Genomic DNA, 16,573 nt, shown 5'->3' on the forward strand with positions numbered 1-16,573 from the left:
TGCTAAAGCAACACTTGAGTGGTTTAAGGGGAAACGTGTAAATGTGTTGGAATGGCCTTGTCAAAGCCCAGACCTCAATCCAATAGAAAATCTTTGGTCAGACTTAAAGATTGCGCTTGTGAACAGCAAACTTGAAGTAGCTGGGGCATTTTTGCAAGGAGGAATGGGCAAAAATCCCAGTGGTAAGATGTGGCAAGCTCCATAGAGACTTATCCAAAGCAACTTGGAGCTGTGATAGCTGCAAAAGGTGGCTCTACAAAGTATTGACTTGAGGGGGGTGAATAGTTATGCTATTTGCATAATAAATTTAATAAAAACATTTTTAAAAAATCTTCAAAGTTGTGAGCATGATTTGTAAATTAAATGATGCAAATCCTCAAACAATCCATGTTAATTCCAGGTTGTGAGGCAACAAAACACGAAAAAATGCCAAGGGGGGATGAATCATTTTACAAGGCACTGTATGAACTGTACTAGACAATAGTTGATGGCACAAGAAGAAATTTTCTGTAGTTTAGGATTTGTTGAAAGATTGTAAATCGGTTCACCTCTATGATTTTATTAAGTGTATCTATACCCAAACAATTTTCTTTTCCTGATAGAGTAGGGAATGGTTAAAGCCCTTGTCGGATTTTTATTACTGTCTATGCTAGGAAAGTTCTAAATCTCGATTTTTGACTGGGACAGAAAGTGGTTCTGAAATCCAATTTTTTAGAGTTGTCCCCAGGACAGAAGGTGATGGAAAAATCTAATGGGGACACCTCTTCAGGTGATAACGGTCTAAGCCCCTGTACACACGGTCAGAGATTTCCACAACCAAATCCGTCGGATTTTGCCCGTCGGATCTTGTCCGAAACTGTTGCATACACACGGTCGGACAAAGTTGGCGAAAAATCCGATCTTTCAGAACGTGATGACGTAATTTAGTTATGATGGGACTACATTCAGGCTAGTAGCCAATAGCTTTGATGTAGGAATTTGATCTGAGCATGCGTGGCACTTGGTCCGATCAAAATTCTCTACACATGATCGGAGTATGTCCGACCGGCCCAGTTGGTCGGGAAATATTTCCAACATGTTGGAAAATTGGGTCCGACGGAATCAATCCGATGCATACCACACACAGTCAGATTATCCGACGACACGGTCCGATAGGACACATTCCGACGGATTCTCCGACCGTGTGTACAAGGGCTAAGAGGATATTTCTTCCCCTTTGGAGAGATTTCCTTTCACTTCTTGTTGCGTCTCTACGGCAGAGAATCAAGAGATTTTCTTAACGGGACACAGATGGGGAAAAAGAAAAACTGACGTGTTCGAATGATTCTCGGGGTGAGATTTCAGTACCAAAAGCAGTAACCCCGAGCCAGGATCGCATCATAGGATCCATGTAGAGGTTACTTACCTTGTCCCCTGGATCCTGCGATGTCTCCCGGCTGTGATCTGCGAGCCACTGTGTCTTGCTCGATCTGTCATACTGCCGAGCTCCGTTCCCTGCGAGAGTTGCGAGGCACGGGAACGGAGTTTGGTGCCAAATTCAAAAAGTAAAAACGCAGTATAGATACAGTACTGTAATCTCTAAGATTACAGTATACTGTATCAAATACACATCCCCTTTGTCCCTAGTGGTTTGTCCAGTGTCCTGCATGCAGTTTTATATTATAAATACTATTCTTTATGCCAGGAAACTGGAGATTGTCCATAGCAACCAAAAAATTTCAGTTTTACGTCAAGTGTTTTTAGACCAGCTAGATAACAGTGATAATAAATTAAAATCACTTGCAGATTTGAGCGATAGTGATTTGTGGGGAAATTCGTCATCAAACACTAAAAGTAATGACAGCGACAATTCTGCAACTGAGCAAATTTCATTGTTTTTGATTACATTATTGAAATTTTTTTAATTTTTTTATTATAAATAATTATAACAAAAATAATCATTTATGATTTCGTATTTCAAACGTTATCATACCTGGGATGTCTAATAGACTCTTGTTTGGATGGATTTAAGTGCATTATTTCTAAGAATTGCAGGCCTACAATGTAAAATGCCAAATTTCCAAGCAAAATAATGGTACTGCTTTCAGCACCTAAAATCTGAAATAATCATACCGCCAGGGAGGTTAAAGTGGTGTTGCCACCAAAAAAAAAATTGCTTAAAATTTCATTAAAAAAAAATAAAAAATTATTGGAAAAAATAAAAAATTTACTTACCTCTAAATGCCTGTTGCTAGGGGGTCCCTCGTAGTCTGCCTCCTTCATTGCCCGGGCTGGTGACATCACTTCCCGTCGGCACCGCACAGTCATCTGGGACCTGTCATGTGTCCCAGATGACTGTGCGGCGTATCACAGTGCGTGCCGCCGCTCACGCATGAGCAGTGGTGCCCAGCTGTGAAGCCACAGCCGGGTGCCCACAGTAAGAATTCTGGCGCCATGAGCGGAGGGTGGCTTAGGTCCCCTGCATCGCTGGACCCTGAGACAGGTAAGTGTCTGATTTATTAAAATTCAGCAGCTGCAGTATTTGTAGCTACTGACTTAGGGGGCACCCCACTTTAAGAGCATGGCCACAAGCATTGTTTATCAGCTGGTCAGTAGTGACATGATAGCCATGTAAAAACCTCTGCCAAATTAAGAGCTGCAGCAACTACAGGAACAGCTTTTGTGCAGCGGTCGAAATTTGAGGATCTCCCCCTATTTAATTAAGTTTACTGATGTCACTTAAGGTATACAGTAGTTGTAAAAGTATATTTTCTGTTGCAGTCAAGTTTGTGTAAACCCTACTATAAGTTTGTACTGTGTTTTCACACAACATATGGAAAAATTATAGAAAAATGTAAGTAAAATATCTTATTTGTCCAGTACAGGACACAGACAAAGTATTCATAGCCTATTCTAGTTATAGGCTTGTACCTTCAGGTGAATGGACACAGGCAAGCTTTTGAGGACATGTCCCCATGGCACTTAGCCAAAAACCAATCCCACTCTGAGTCCTGAGTTTTTTTGCTAGTGTCCTAAGATGATGTACCTCTTCTCTCTTGCAGAAAAAGCACTGTAAGTTTAACTAGTTTATTATTTTGTCTTTGGATTCTTTAACTGTTCTTGACTTCTAATACCAAGAATAGAAGCAGCGCATTCAGATCGGTGCAACCATACTAGGACTCGACACTGTAAGATCAGCCTGTAATGTTGCTTCATGCACTGGATCCTGCATGGGCACTCACCTTTTCATTTAGTGCAACGTGTTGTAGTCAAGTGAAGGGTGCTATACAGGTCCAGGGCTGTGGTCTGTCGCTAGAACCTTGAAGACACCTTCGGGTGTATGCCCACCGTGACGGGAAAAACCTAGACTTTATATACAGTCCAACGTTATGGATAGGTAAGTCAGGGTAACCTTGTATCTCTGACTGTTACTCTAAAAACTGGGAAATGTATTTGGAATTTATTCAATTTACAATGTAAACTTTTCAAAATTGGCAATAAAAATTCAACCACGTATAGTTTAGGCTCAGATGGATGACTAGGTGTTACATCACACCACTGGTCGCATACTTTACCACCACTTCTTTCTAGAGTCCTTATAAAGTACTCAGGCACTTTCTCCTGCCCTTTTGCCATGAGGACACGTTCCAGGACAGTCTACACATGGGTATACTCTTTTCAGACATGCTTGCCATAAAATGCACACCCTATTACATGACTACCCCACACCAGGCAAGAGGGAGCCACGGATAAACCTCAGGTAAACATTTGCTCTGCCAAGGGCCCACTTAACACTTAAACTAAGGCCGCGTACACACGGGCGGATTGTCTGCCCAACTTAGTCCGCTGAACCGTGTTTCAGCGGACAATCCGCTCGTGTGTGGGCTTCAGCGGACTTTTTCAGCGGACAGTCTGACGGACTTTGTCTTTCGGAATTTCCGTAATTTTGTCCGCTGAAACTTGGTTTTGTCCGTCCAAACTTGGTTTCAGCGGACAGTCCGCTCGTGTGTAGGCAAGTTGGACGGACTAAGTATGACGCATGCTCAGAAAGGATTTACACGGCCGAAGGTTGTATTGCAGTGTATAGGACGTCGTTTTTCTAGTCCCGTCGTACGTGCTGTACACGTCATCGCGCAAGTTTTCAGCGGACTGTCTGTTCATCGTGTGTGGTCAAGTCCGTTCATTCAAAATTTGAACGGACTGTCTGTCGGATTGTCTGACGAACTTAGTTGGGCAGACAATCCGCCCGTGTGTACGCGGCCTAAGAGTAACAATGCTTCCCTTGCACTGGAGGAGGAATCTGTTTAACGCCAGTTTATGCACCTAATACTAGCTTTATCTCAGGCATGCAATAAGAGGCCTACCTGACAAAGCAGAGTTTTCTGCATCTATGTCACAGTTCCTCGGACAACTAATAGCTTTATTACAGCCATCTTTGTTCAGAGACAAAAAAACGCCATGCCCTACCTCTCTGCTTCACGCACCATGCTTGCTAATAAGGATAATCACCCTGCTGCTTTACTCAAAATATTGCTGAATTCTATCCAGTAGCAAAAAAAAACATTCATCTTACTGTAAGGATTTGAAGATGTTACTTCATTCAAAGATTCTGCAGATATAATGATGCTCATAGAAGTACTCTATATTCTCTCAGCCCCAGCCCTGCAACCAGATCTTGCTGTAATTTCAGTATGTCAAACTGCAGCTAACTGGACTAGGTCAGTGAAAAACAAACATGATCCTGTATTCCAGGACCTTGCTTTAACATTGGTTCCAATTACAGCAATTTCCTTCTGCTCTGCTCTTTTGTGCGGATGCCCTTGAACATCAACACAAATTTCTGAAATGGTTCTCATCTCCTTTCACATGCCCAGAATCTTGTGACTAAAACCCTGGACATCTGAAGCTGCCTGATGTGCGTCACTGTTTTTTCAAGACAGATGTCTTTTTGGGGAGGCACTTGACCAATACATTAAAGATGTCACAAGAGGCAGGATTTTACTTCCACGGTGGAAGATTCCAAGGAGGAATATTCTACTCCCTCATGGTCCTGGGAACATGCCCGCCTATGGAAGCCAAGCTCCTCATCCTCATCCTGGAGCTCAGAGCAATACAAAGGGCTCTGCAAAACTGGACCCCCCACTTCTACGTGAACACCTAATCAGAGTGCAGACAGAAAATGCCACAGCTGTGGTATACATCAGTCATCAAGGGGGCACCAGGTGTCATTCAGCCTTGAAGGAAGCAAGCCAGATAATCTCATTGACGGAAACTCCCTGTCCAGCGATCTCTGTGGTCTACCTCCTTAGAGTAGACTGCCGGAAAGCTCACTACCTCAGCCACCATTTCCTGTATCAAGGGGAATGTGCTCTTCACCCAGGCATCTTTAATCTGATTTGTCAGCCATGGGGGACTCCAGATGTAGACATCCCAGCCTCCAGACTCAACAACAAACTACCTTTGTTTAAAGCCAGGACCAAGGGTCCTCTAGCATCGGCTTTGGATGCCTTGATATTTCCATGGTCTAAGTTCAGACTAATCTAAACCTCCTCAACCCCCCCCAGTGTGAATTCTACCTCAGCCTCCCAAAAATATCGAACAAGAGAGGAAAAAGGTGATTCTTATTGCACCAAACTGTCCCAGAAGAACCTGGTACACAGATATACCCAGACTCCTAGCAGACAACCCCTGGCCTCTTCCCCACAGGCAGTATCTGATACCCTTAAGCACTCTAAAAGGGACAAGTTCAAAGACCTCTAGCTTCAGTCTCCCTTTGTAAAAAAAAAAAAGGTTTTATCCAAGGTAGTATATTACATGAAGTCCCCTTGCGGCACCCTCTGTTTCCTTGGGAACTCAATTTGGTTATCTCTGCCCTGCAGAAGGCACCTTTTGATCCCATCAGCGTTATTCCCCTAAATGATCTGTCCTGCAAAATGGCCTTATTGATTGCCATTACATCTGTCAGACTGTCTGAGTTGGCGACTCTCTCTTGCAATGAACCATCCCTCATACTTTTTACAATGACTAGGTTGTCTTACACACATGACAATCCTTTCTTGCTAAGATATTATCAGTCTACCACCTCAGTGAGGACATGGTCCCACCATCCTTTATGCCCTGCTACAAAACATCGAAAGGAAATCTCTATTGCTTGTACATAGTCGGAGCCATTGAAGTCTACCTTTTAAAGGAATAGATGGATTCCCTATTTGTCCTGTCGTCAGGACCACGCAAGGAACACCCTGCTTCCAAGTTCACCATTGCTGGATAAATACGAATTCTGATTGCTAGAGCTTACAATCAGATTGGATGGAAATTTCCTGGGCTTTCTGGCATCAGGCAACTGGAATACAGTATTAATCAAAAAGGAAGAACAAGGGCCTTGAATTATGTGTAATAATACACTAATATCCACATAGCATTGTTTACCAAATATCGGTAGCGTCACTCTAGCCAAGAAAACTGCATATATATAAAAAAAAAACTGTGTTGTCCTTATCAAGATTGTAAGGAACCAAAAGACCAGATGAGTGACACAGCATGCAATGTAGGGAAATATATAAAGTATTTATTAATGAATTAAAATGTCATTATTCTCCCCAATGGTAGATAGTAATTATATCCAACACACAGCACATGAGAACAAACACAAAACACTACAATTAAACAAATAAGCAATCGTCCGGACTCCAGAAATCTATGTGTGGATGTCCATGCCGAGACCAATGTGTCATATATGCATTTAAATAATGATGATAATTGATGGCATGGGCATCCACGCAGGAGTCCCTGGAGGACTCGAGTCCACAAACTACTGATGGGAAAAAGGGGGAGGGAGGAAAAAAGTTAGTCTGATTATCCACCTGAAGAATCAAATGGCTGTAATTGGAAGATCTGAAATAGATATAATTTTCTCGATCATAATAGAAAGTAAAGCCTATAAAGATTTATATTGAGGGAAAACTTTGCAACGATGTTACTGGTGTGGATATATAGTCCAGATTAAATCCAGGAAGATGGGTGTATGATATCCTATATGTTTGCAAGGAGAACTAAGCTCCTATAACTGCCCAGGAGATGTGACCGATAATGCCTTGGAGCAAATTGAATCCTTGTAATGGACTAAATTGTTGCTATTTCCTTGTATGGATCAAACGAAATAGCATGATCTAAATACTAGTCCTTAACACGTGTATTATGTGTTAACCAAACGGACCTTTACTGTTCCCCATACCCAGCACAATATTGATGGCTGCAATAGATAATAGGGGTCAGCCATACGATACCTGTCTGTGGTGATGCTCTTCATGATAGGTCAGCTCTTGAAAACTGACTTATCTGGTGTATCCATACTCTCTGCAAATGTCCCCTGATACGGGCACTAACAGCGCATATGTCCCTTCCATGTTACAGCTGTCAGGCTCCCTCGCTCGTCATGGACTCACTTCTGGGACATTGTGGAATGGAGAAGCGTCACGTGACGCTGATGATGTCAATGCGTTCTGCAAGAATGAATCACATCTGGATGGAATAGTAACGGTCCGTTCAAAACCACAGCATTATTGGTCCTATCTATTGGGCAGTTATAGGAGCTTGGTTCTCCTTGCAAACACATAGGATATCCTACAGCCATCTTCCTGGATTTAATCTGGACTATATATATCCACACCAGTAACATCGTTGCAAACTGTTCCCTCAATATAAATCTATCTTTATAGACTTTACTTTCTATTATGATCGAGAAAATTATATCTATTTGATTCTTCAGGCTGATAATCAGACTAACTTTTTTCCTCCCTCCCCCTTTTTTCCATCAGTAGTTTGTGGACTCGAGTCCTCCAGGGACCCCTGCGTGGATGCCCATGCCATAAATTATCATGATTTAAATACTTATATGACACATTGGTCTTGGCATGGACATCCACATAGATTTCTGGCGTCCGGACGATTGCTTATTTGTTTAATTGTAGTGTTTTGTGTTTGTTGTCGTGTGCTGTGTGTTGCCATATCTAGAGATTATCTGACAAAGTAGCCTCTGGATATATGTCATGTTATTAGTGTCACAATTACTGACTCCCATTGGGGAGAATAATGAAATTTTAATTCATTAATAAATACTTTATATTTTTCTTTTCCCTACAATGTATGCTGTGTCACTCATTTGGTATTCTAATTCCTTACAATCTTAATAAGGACAACCCGTTTTTTATATATATATATATATATATATAATATTGGAATACAGTACAGGATGCAGGCCCTCCTCCCTTCCATTCCTTGGGTACTCTACATTGCCTGCTATAAAAATATAGCAAGCAGTATGGTTATAGGGGAGTCACCCAGGGGAGGTATGTCCTCAAAATCTTGCCATTGTCCAATCACTTGAAGATACAAGCCTATAATCTGTGAAGTGTGTCTATAGTCTATGTTTTATTTGCTTGTGTCCTGCACCATACTCCAAGATATGGAGTTTACAGGTAAGTCAAAATTCCTCTTATTTCTTACCTTTTTATAGGTCTTTCTTTGGGTCAGGCCTAGGGAAAACTTCAAGCTACTGTAAAAAAAAAGGGGGACCAATACTGGAGAAAATTGCAAAATCTGGTGCAGCTGTGCATGGTAGCCAATTGGCCTCTAATTTCAGCTTGTTTAGTTAAGCTTTGGTGAAAAAACCTGGAAGCTAGGACAAACAGTGTTCAGATCTAGTATACAACTGATAATAAAATCTGTCAGCACAGCAGAAACAGGATAATTATAATTAAGATGAACTCTCCATCCCTCTCTGCATAGCGATAATAAAAAATTCAGGGGAAATTCCTCCATCCACACTGTTTAGTGTCAATGTTAGTCTACATATAAATGTAGAGATAAATACATGTGGGTGCAAATTCAGCATATTGTAGAAGAGACCGATTAAGGGACTTTCAAGGTAGTTGAGAAAAATCATAAAGTACATACAATGTAATAAAAAATGGAAGGGTTTTTTTTTTTAAAACATTCATAAAATTTTACATAATTGAACCCTATACAACAAGACTCATACATAGTAAAACATCACAGGAACTACACTACCATGCTCATATTCTCGGTGTTGCCTGTCTATTATTCTAAATGAGAACACCATCTCCTAACAGTACGTTTATTGTATAATAAATGCAAAACTATTGGAGAAAGATAAGCAATCGACTCAACGCTTTTCTTTATGGTATGTGCAAACAAACGTCATTTATGTCACAGACAAAGGTCACTGAATAGCATTAGTAACAGCTTATGGGTATTTTAATAAAATATTTTTCCTGATAGTTATACTTACAGTGCAGTGAATATTCAGCTGGAGGGGTCACAACAGAGATATCTTTAAAGAGGCATTCTGCAGCAGATAACAATACAATATTTCACTTATTAAAAGACCAGAGCTTAACATGCTGACTGAATAGACAATGTATTATTAATATGCAATAGTAACCTGCCTTCAAAAAATATCAATATATATTTTTAACTGTGTGTGATATTGAGCTAAAGATATATATATATATATAATATAAAAAATAACTCAACACACAGCCATTAATGTCTAAACCGCTGGCAACAAAAGTGAGTACACCCCTAGGACAAGATGATGTCCAAATTGGGCCCAATAGTCCCTCCCTGGTGTCGTATGACTCCTCAGTGCTACAAGGTCTCAGGTGTGAATGGGGAACAGGTGTGTTAAATTTGCTGTTATCGCTCTCACTAGCTCATACTGGTCACTGGAAGTTCAACATGGCACCTCATGGCAAAGAACTCTCTGAGGATCTCAAAAATAGAATTGTTGCTCTACATAAAGATGGCCTGGGCTATAAGAAGATTGCCAAGACCCTGAAACTGAGCTGCAGCATGGTGGCCAAGACCATATGGTGGTTTAAAAGGACAGGTTCCACTCAGAACAAGCCTCATTATGGTTGACCAAAAAAGTTGAGTGCACATGCTCGGCATCATATCCAGAGGTTGTCTTTGGGAAATAGACGTATGAGTGCTGCCAGCATTGCTTCAGAAGTTGAAGGGGTGGGGGATCAGCCTGTCAGTGTTCTGATCATACGCAGCACACTGCTTTAAATTGGTCTGCATGGCTGTCGTCCCAGAAGGAAGTCTCTTCTAAAGATGATGCAGAAGAAGGCCTGCAAATAGTTTGCTGAGGAGTACAAAGACAAGTGTGTCTTGCCTAAAGTCAAGCATGGTGGTGGGACTGTCATGGTCTGGGGCTGCATGAGTGCTACCGTCACTGGGGAGCTACAGTTCATTGAGGGAACCATGAATACCAACATGTGCTGTGACATACTGAAGCAGAGCATGATCCCCTCCCTTCAGAAACTGGGCTGCAGGGCAGTATTCCAACATAATGACCCCAAACACACCTCCAAGACGACCACTGCCTTGCTGAAGAAGCTGAGGGTAAAGGTGATTGACTGGCCAAGCATATCTCCAGACCTAAACCCTATTGAGCATCTGTGGGGCATCCTCAAATGGACGTTGGAGGAGCTCAAGGTCTCTAACATCCATCAGCTCCGTGATGTCATCATGGAGGAGTGGAAGAGAACTCCAGTGGCAACCTGTGAGGTTTTTGTGAATTCCATGCCCAAGAGGGTTAAGGCAGTGTTGCAAAATAATGGTGGTCACACAAAATATTGACACTTTGTGTGCAATTTTGAAATTTTCACTTAGGGGTGTACTCACTTTTGTTGCCAGCGGTTTAGACATTGATGGTTGTGTGTTAGGTTCACATACTCTGGCAGAACTTATGATTTCTTGGCCATTTTTCAGAGAATATGAATGACGGCACAAAAACATTTCTTATAATCAATCAACTGTGTTTACTCTTTTTAAATCGTAATCATGACAAACTAGCCAAATGACCCTGATCAAAAATGTACATACCCACGTGATTTTGGCCTGATAACATGCACACAAGTTGACACAAAGGGGTTTAAATGGCTATTAAAGGTAACCATCCTCATCTGTGATCTGTTTGCTTGTAATTAGTGTGTGTGTATGAAAGGTCAATGAGTTTCTGGACTCCTGACAGACCCTTACATCTTTCATCCACTGCTGCACTGACGTTTCTGCATTCTGAGTCATGAGGAAAGCAAAAGAATTGTCAAAGGGTCTGGGGGGAAAAGGTAGTTGAACTGCATAAAACAAGAAAGGGATATAAAAAGATATCCAAGGAATTGAGAATGCCAATCAGCAGTGTTCAAACTCTAATCAAGAAGTGGAAAATGAGGGGTTCTGTTGAAACCAAACCAGGTAGACCAACTAAAACTTCAGCCACAACTGCCTGGAAAATTGTTTGGGATGCAAAGAAAAACCCACAAATAACTTCATATGAAATACAGGACTCTCTGAAAACGTGGTGTGGCTGTTTCAAGATGCACAATGAGGAGGCACTAGAAGAAAGATGGTCTGCATGGTCAAGTCGCCAGAAGAAAACCATTACTACGCAATTGCCACAAAGTATCCCGCTTACAATATGCCAAACAGCACAGAGACAAGCCTCAAACCTTCTGGCATAAAGTCATTTGGGGTGATGAGACCAAAATGGAGCTTTTTGGCCACAACCATAAATGCTTAGTTTGGAGAGGAGTCAACAAGGCCTAAGATGAAAGGTACAGCATTCCTACTGTGAAACACGGCGGTGGATCGCTGACATTTTGGGGATGTGTGAGCTACAAAGGCACAGGAAATTTGGTCAAAATTGATGGCAAGATGAATGCAGTATGTTATCAAAAAATAGTGGAGGAACATTTTCATTCATCAGCCAGGAAGCTACGCATGGGACGTACTTGGACATTCCAACATGACAATGATCCAAAACACAGGGCCAAGTCATTGGCTACAGCAGAATAAAGTGAAGGTTCTGGAGTGGCCATCTCAGTCTCCTGACTTGCAGGTCATGCAAGACAGCCTAATTTACAGGAACTGGAGGCTTTTTGCCAAGAGGAATGGGCAGCTTTACCATCTGAGAAGATAAAGAGCCTCAACCACAAAAGACTTCAAGCTGTCGTTGATGTTAAAGGCAGCGATACATGATATTAAGAACTGGGGTATGTAAACTTTTGATCAGGGTCATTTCAGTAGTTTCTGTTATAATTTAAAAAGAGTAAACACAGTTGATTGATAATAAATGGCTTCAGCCAAACATTAACCATGGGTGAAAGAAAAGTTTTTGTGTTATCATTCATATTCTCTGAAAAATGGCCAATAAATCATAAATTCTGCCAGGGTATGTAACCTTATGAGCACAACTGTATATATAATATATATATATAATGCGCTGATCGTGATAAAGAAAATTGGGTACGAAACCAATATACGCTCTTTTATTTCCTTTGCTGGCCATAACTTACACATATGTTTTTGTATTTTTTTTTTGCCTTTTTTAGAGAGTCATCCTAGTTTAATTGGAAGCAGCACTACCATAAGTTCCCGACTGCACTGCCCTTCAGCTTCCGTCTGCATTGGAATCTTACCTGGTCTCGGAGCCTACTCAGGAAGCAGCGATTCAGAGTCTAGCTCAGACGGCGAGACCACAATAAACAACATGGGAAAGATTGTGTCCTCCGTATTCCGCTCAGGCACTTTCCTTGATGCCCCCTAAACCCTACCCATCACAAAACCGTTTGCTAAACCTGAAAGTGGAACCTTTACTTGCAGAGAATGGACAAATCCTCTGTACTTTAAACTGCAGAGCGTAGTTTTCCTTTCACTGGTGTCAGCAGTTACCTTTTGTTCAGTGTGTTTGGGAGCTTATTAAAACAAACTCAACAAAACAAGTTTTGTGCTTTTATATCAACACAGGAGTAAAAAAAAAAAGTAGAATGCATTAGCATCATGATCCCTGTGTTGAGATTGCCTTGAGCATTCAGAAGCTCGATTTTACTTTATTTGTGCTTTTTAACAATTTCAAATGAAAATTAGCTTTTTCATTGATCAGAAAACTATTTGGATTGGAAGTGGAGTACATTTACCATCTTTTCAAATTGGATATTTTTTCTGGTTAATCTTATCTTAGCGGTTGTTGGTCTCCCAGATGGGCTCCTGTCAGCTCCAGGTCCAAAGTCAATGCTGGCGTTCATGCATTATCCGCAGAGTTTATTAAAAATTAAGTGATCTAGTGTACAGCAGAACACTTACTTATGCCACTTCTATACCTTGTCTTTAAAATGTAGGTTCACCTTATTTTTTCTAAAAAGGTGAATTAACACAATGCACCCTTTTAACCCTCCAGTCCCCAGTGCACCTACCTCTGTGGGTAATGAACTGCCCGTATCTATGCACTCAGAGTTCAGCAATTTTAAATCTCTATTCTTTCAATAGCACTTTCACAATGGAGTAGAGAGATTCTTATTGGTCAGCACTGGCACAGAGCATCTCTCTGATCCATCCTGGAAGCGCTGCAGAGAGAAGAGGAAGAAGAGCAGAGTTTTCCAATCTCTGAACTGCTACACTGGCTTTGTAGGCACTGATGGCTCATAACCACAGAGGTAAGTACAGTGCAGAGGGGTGTACAGTGTTATTTCATCTTTTCATTTCTTAGGAAAAGGTGAACTTACACTTTGATAAGACTAAATAACGAGCTGTATTGTGCAGTAGCACACATCAATCCATTAGATTCAGCAAATTGCGGCCAGATCACCGGAAATCTATTCCATTCAATGTTCTCATTTTTTTTTTTCAGTTTTGGATGGACTGAAGAAGAATAAGAAACTCAGTCAGGTTCTAACTGGAGTCTGGTCTAAGGCTGGATTCACACCTATGCATTTTTAGTGCTTTTTGCATTTTGCAGATTTACACTACAGTCCATTTAACATGGTTTCCTATGGAACACGTTCTGTAGAGCAAATCTGCAAAATGCAAAAAGCACTAAAAATGCATAGGTGTGAATCCAGCCTTACTAGGGAGATCTACCTTCAGTTTCTGAATTCTAACATGTCCATTAAATTCATCCAATAGGGACAGAGGCACCAATGCAAACGGTGGGGTGGATTTAATAAAGGCAAATAGACTGTGCACTTTACAAGCGTAGATGCAGTGTGTAAGGGGCATTTGCTCCAAAGCTTAATAAATGAGGTGAATAATCACTTTGCACAATCAAATACAGAATATCCAATCACAAACAAAATAAAAAAAAAATGCATTTTTGCTCGCACATGTATGGATCATAGAAGTCAGCAGAGCTTCCTCTCATTTACTAAGCTCTGGAGAAACTGCACTTTCAAAGTGCATAGTTTGTTTGTCTTTAGTAAATCAACCGCAGTGTGTCTTCCTCTCCCCAGTATAGACACATATAAGAATAAAATCAAAAAATAAGTTCTAATTATTACCCACTCTATTCTAAACCAGAGAAGAACATTTTGGTTGAAGTGGCTGTTTACATTATACAGAATGTAAAAGTAACAATTAAACAAGACAATAGAAAAAAAAGGGCGCTCCATTTAAAAGCCTTGTATGAATTTATTAGAGTAAGAATGTAAACGTGCTAAAGCTTGAAGTAAAGCAAAATGAGGGGAAAGAAAACTGGGAAAAGGGGAGAGAAATCCACACACAGAAAATACCTAAAAAAAAAAAAAAAAGTGTTGGTTGTGTTGGACTTTTTAGGCAAAATATTATGTTTGAATACAAAACAAGAAAAAAAAAATATATATAAAAAAATTATTTATTTATAAAAAATAAAAGAGTAAAAACATATCAGGTACTGCTAAAGCGTTTTCTAAAGCCGCGTACACACGGGCGGATTGTATGGCCTACTTAGTCCGTCATACAATCCGACGGACAGTCCGTCATACTTTCGAATGAACGGACTTGACCACACACGGATGCACAAACAGTCTGTCGAAAGCTTGCGCGATGACGTGTACAGCACTGACGACGGGACTAGAAATAGAAAGTCCAATACACAGCAATGCAACCTTCCGCCGTGTAAATCCTTTCTGAGCATGCGCCATTCTTAGTCCGTCGAACTAGCATACTCACGAGCGGATTGTCCTCTGAAACCAAAGTATGACGGACAATATTACGGAAATTCCGAAATACTTAGTACGCCAGACTGCACGCTGAAAAAGTCTGCTGAAGCCCACACACGAGCGGACTGTCCGCTGAAATGTGTTTCGACGGACTAAGTAGGCCATACAGTCCGCCACGCGGCTTTACAGACAGTAAAGATCAGTACTGTTTCATTTCTTTTCTACAAGACTTTTATATGGTGTATCATAAAGAACAGTGTAAAAATAATATGAAGAATCTGGTGTGCACATTGTCCACGAGTTATTGCTGCTGCTCTAGCCATCCCATTTTTCACAGAAAAGGGGATATCCTTGTATGTTGCAGTTTTTATGAAGCCAATCTAGCATTGAAGCTTGCAAATAATAGGTATAATAGAACACCTATGGGCTCCATAATGTCACCGTAGTTGGACTAAGTTCTCCATCCAGGGCCAATCACTTGCATGTGATCTCTTCATAGCAATTGCAACTGGCTGTGATTAGCTGCGGGAGCCGGCAGCCTCCCATTAAATAAAACCACGTATACTCAAGTTGAAGTTGCCTCGAAGTTGCCTTAAAATTGCCTCCAAGTCGAAACCTAAAATTGATGTGGTTTGTATCCAAAATTACAGGAAGATTACCCAGGCACTAGGGAACTTCAAGGCAACTTGGAGGCACTCACCAGAAACAATGGACCCTCAGCTTTGCAGTCGGGGGTCAAACACACTGTGATAGCCTGATGCCCTTGAGCAGGTGCGAAACGCATTGACTCATTTCTGGTTTTCTAACCACTGATTCCACTTCCGCCCTCCATGGAACGCATGGCGATCTGCTGCGAACCCGCATGAGCTCATTCTCTGTCCTATGCCTGTTATCAGCAATCTCGTAAGTGACACTTATGATTGAGCAATAAATCTGATTTTTTTTAACAGTACTTCACTATCAGCCTCTATATGAAAAAACAATGTTCTTGCAGGCAGTAAATAACGAATAGTCCAATCTATAGTGAAGATGAAAAAATTGATGAAAAATATATATATATTTTTTCATCTTCACTATAGATTGGACTATTTGTTATTTACTTACTGCCTGCAAGAACATTGTTTTATCATTGCATTGATTATTTATATTATAACACTGTAATTATTTATTTGCTGTTTATGATTGGGGATTTATGCAGAGTTTTTGAGCACTTTTATTTTATTGTGGATTAGGAGATTGTATTGAGGGTCACATATCACATTTATTGTTTATTGTTTATTCATAATCACTTAGCGCTGCACTCATTTATTATCCGTTAAGATGAATAGAAGATGCGACTGTAGGCAGTTATGTGCCAGGGGTTGCATAAAGCGCCCCTCTGCAAATGGACCTATGCAGATAGAGTGTGCATTATGCCGCATACACACGATCAAATTGTCCGGCGTACTTAGTTCGGCAAACAATCCGGCGGATAGTCCGGCGGACTTTCTACCGAACGGACTTGGCCACACACGGACACACAGAAAGTCCGGCGTTTGCTAGCGCGATGACGTACAGCATGTACGACGGGACTAGAAAAAGGAAGTTCAATAGCCAGT

General features: G+C 41.0%; 1 protein-coding gene and 1 long non-coding RNA gene across 2 annotated transcripts in view; one reads left to right on the forward strand and one right to left on the reverse strand.

Annotated features, from left to right (window-relative positions):
- Positions 1–12,785, forward strand: part of PSME3IP1 (proteasome activator subunit 3 interacting protein 1) — a 40,226-nt gene extending 27,441 nt beyond the window's left edge. Inside the window, exon 7 of the mRNA XM_077454849.1 lies at positions 12,396–12,785. Within this exon, the coding sequence (XP_077310975.1) occupies positions 12,396–12,610 (215 nt within the window). The 3' untranslated portion in view covers positions 12,611–12,785. The remainder of the gene's footprint in view (positions 1–12,395) is intronic.
- The window catches only part of LOC143930502 (uncharacterized), a 50,828-nt gene that overhangs the window by 17,579 nt on the left and 16,676 nt on the right, over positions 1–16,573 (reverse strand). The window contains exon 2 of the long non-coding RNA XR_013262784.1: positions 9,290–9,346. This is a non-coding gene — a long non-coding RNA (uncharacterized LOC143930502). The remainder of the gene's footprint in view (positions 1–9,289; positions 9,347–16,573) is intronic.

This window comes from Lithobates pipiens, unplaced genomic scaffold, assembly GCF_037356315.1.
Source record: "Lithobates pipiens isolate NorthernLeopardFrog02 unplaced genomic scaffold, aLitPip1_a1.2 Scaffold_10, whole genome shotgun sequence".
Taxonomy (NCBI): Eukaryota; Metazoa; Chordata; class Amphibia; order Anura; family Ranidae; genus Lithobates; species Lithobates pipiens.